Raw genomic sequence first — 3,028 nt, 5'->3', positions numbered from 1 at the left:
ATGTACATAGTTATACAACTATTTATATCACATTTCTAATTATACTAAATTATATGTACAGTACTATGTAGGAAATTATCATAAATACAGAATAATGTAATTCTATATTTAATGATAAATAAGAAAATATTTAACTTTTTGTAAACATCTTTGCAAATAAATTTATGATTTGAAGAAAATAATTACAATGATTTATTACATGATACAAGTATAAAAGAATTTCAATTAATATAAATATTTTTTCAATGTAAAATTAGCTTCTAGTTCTGAGGACAAATATTGAATGTATATTAAATAAGTATATTATGAGAAAGAATTCTATATTTGTGTATATGTTTCATTCATATTATTTTTGTATATGTAATTGCATCTGCTATTTGTACACATATAAATTGTAATTACCCTTTTATATTATCTTAAAATACATTTGTTATATTTTATTTACAATAATTCTATTTGTTGTTTATAAATATTACACAAAAATTTCTTTAAATAATGAATATATTTTTAGTGTATATCATAATAATTACTTTGGGCCATTCTAATCAAAATACACTGTTATATATCAAATATAATGTTACAATCTGCAATAATTTGAAAGTAATAAGTTAAAATGATAAATGTAGGAATTTCATAGTATTCAACATAATTTGAAACTCAAATTTTATCTTATATTTTTAGCATTATTATATCTACTATAACTATTAAGAAGAAATTAAAATTGTAGTAATTTCAAAATTGTGTAATAGCAAAAATTTAAGATTTGTTATTTCTCTTAACTAATATTTAGTTATGAACAATAATTGTGCATATGAAATTATTGATAATTTGTATCCTTTTGTGGGTGTCTTATAAAAATCTGTGTTTTTCAGGGGTGAACCAGAATGTATTGAAACTGTGTTATTTCCTTCAACTGGTGAAGATTCACAATCTCAGTATGTTTGTGTAACACTAATTGTTCAATTACCTGTGGGATATCCTGATATATCACCTAGTATTAGTCTCAGAAATCCCAGAGGTTTGGATGAAAGTACAGTAAGGCTAATGCAATCAGATGCAGAGGCAAAATGCAAAGATTTTATAGGTCAACCAGTTATGTTTGAACTCATTGAGGTATGTCGAATTTGTTAGAAATAGCTTATTAATAAAATATACTTAGTGTATATTAAAGTAATAAAATCTATCAAAATTTTTATTAACTATAGATTAACAACAAAATAATATGTATACTTTCTGAGTGATATATTAAAACGTTACTATTGCACTACTGTCAGAGTTAAATTTAAATTATTTCCTTTTACTATTTGCAACTATAATTCATATTACATTTACTGTTTAATGCATATAGGGTGGACAACGTAACTTGATCACATTAATTATTTTTGTTATTACTGAAGCAATACAAATTCTGTTTCTTTTTTTTAATACCCTGATTTAGAGAGGCCTACAACCAGATTGCAGTATATGTTTTATAGATCATTTTTTTTTGTCAAAGTTATCAAGGTCACCTTTCATTTCTTTAATGAAACACTATAATTTTTCTTCGCCTGTCTTTGAATGGACAAAATAATAAATACAGCAAGCACTGCAACATACTTTTATTGTCATTAGAATTTAAAATATAATTTCCATCATTTGTGTTGTTCTAATGACAAAAACGTATGTTGCGGTGCTTGCCGTATTTGTCTTTTTGTCCGCTAAAATATTGGCCAAAATAAATTATAGGGTTCCATTAAAAAAACTAAAGGTGAACTTGATAACTTTAAAAAAAAATGACCTACAGAATATATATTGCAATCAGCCTGTAGGCCTCTCTAAACCAAAGAGTTAAAAAATGAAAAGAATTTGTATCGGTCCAGTGATAACAAAAGTAATTAACCCTTTAACCTAGGGGTTCTCAAAGTTTTGCCTAGGTGGGCTAAATTGTAAATTCGAAAATATTTGGCGGGCTATTAAGACAATTACGGCCATTGGCCGTTAAGACAATAAAATATATACAATCTATATAACAACAAGATATATTGCATATAAAATTTAGTATTTTTTTAACTGAACAATTTTTAATTATGATATGATAAAATTTATTTAGTTTTTTGTAAAAATGTAAATTATCTCTGTAAATTCAGGATAGCGGCTGATCTGCCATCGCGGGCCGCATTTCTAGGGTTTACGGGTCGCACTTTGGGAACCCACATATTATATTTTATTTTATTGGAATACTTAATAACATGATATTATTATAAAAGTTAATACGGGAACACCTTACAAGAAGTAATCTTCCAACGGATCAATGTGCCATATGTTTGTATGGTTTTCGGGAAGGAGATGAATTTACAAAAACAGAATGTTATCATTATTTTCATTCACATTGTTTAGCAGCACATGTAGCTGCTGCAGAGCGATATTATAGAGAGGAACAAGAAAAATTGCCACAATGGCAGCAAGATGCTGCTAATAAATTTCAGGTACATTATTGCTTGACTTTTACAATTTTAAATAAGACATTTTTGTGGAGTGCAATTAATATTGCTAATTAACTACTGTTAAAAATATGAACCTAAATAAATTTTTACTGTTAAGAAAAATGTATTTTTTTAGGCTATATGTCCTGTATGTCGAGAATCAATAAATTGTGATGTAGAAAGTTTATGGTCTGCTCCACCTCCAATTGATGTTGAAGCTGCTACAGACTTCTCAGTAACTGCAGAACTGAAGGAACTACAAAAGCAAATGGCAGCATTATTCTTAAGGCAACAACAAAAAGGTGGTATAATTGACTTAGAAGCTGAAGGTGTAAAAACATTAGTTAGAATAGAAGATGAGTCTGGTGCTACTACGGAATGTCTCAATCCACCTGGAACTAGTTTAAATGCATATTCAAATCAAAGTATGCAACCTGTTAATCATATGGTATGTGTAGATGTTTTTCATACTTAAGACCAGAATGTTTTTGAAATTTAAGTTAAAAAATAATTATAAAAAATGTTTATTTTATTTTTGTAATATTTTATTTATAATGTTTTAATTG

The 3,028-nt window shown here is 26.8% G+C and overlaps 1 protein-coding gene across 1 annotated transcript in view; it reads left to right on the top strand.

The window, feature by feature from the left end:
• Nucleotides 1–3,028, top strand: part of LOC108573093 (E3 ubiquitin-protein ligase RNF25) — a 4,125-nt gene that overhangs the window by 684 nt on the left and 413 nt on the right. The window contains exons 3-5 of the mRNA XM_017935459.1: nt 873–1,113; nt 2,247–2,465; nt 2,599–2,910. Coding sequence (XP_017790948.1) covers nt 873–1,113; nt 2,247–2,465; nt 2,599–2,910 — 772 coding nt within the window. The remainder of the gene's footprint in view (nt 1–872; nt 1,114–2,246; nt 2,466–2,598; nt 2,911–3,028) is intronic.

Source organism: Habropoda laboriosa, unplaced genomic scaffold (assembly GCF_001263275.1).
Source record: "Habropoda laboriosa isolate 0110345459 unplaced genomic scaffold, ASM126327v1 scaffold89, whole genome shotgun sequence".
NCBI lineage: Eukaryota > Metazoa > Arthropoda > Insecta > Hymenoptera > Apidae > Habropoda > Habropoda laboriosa.
Note: the sequence above shows the minus strand (reverse complement) of the source record. Positions and strands in the feature narration are given on the sequence as shown.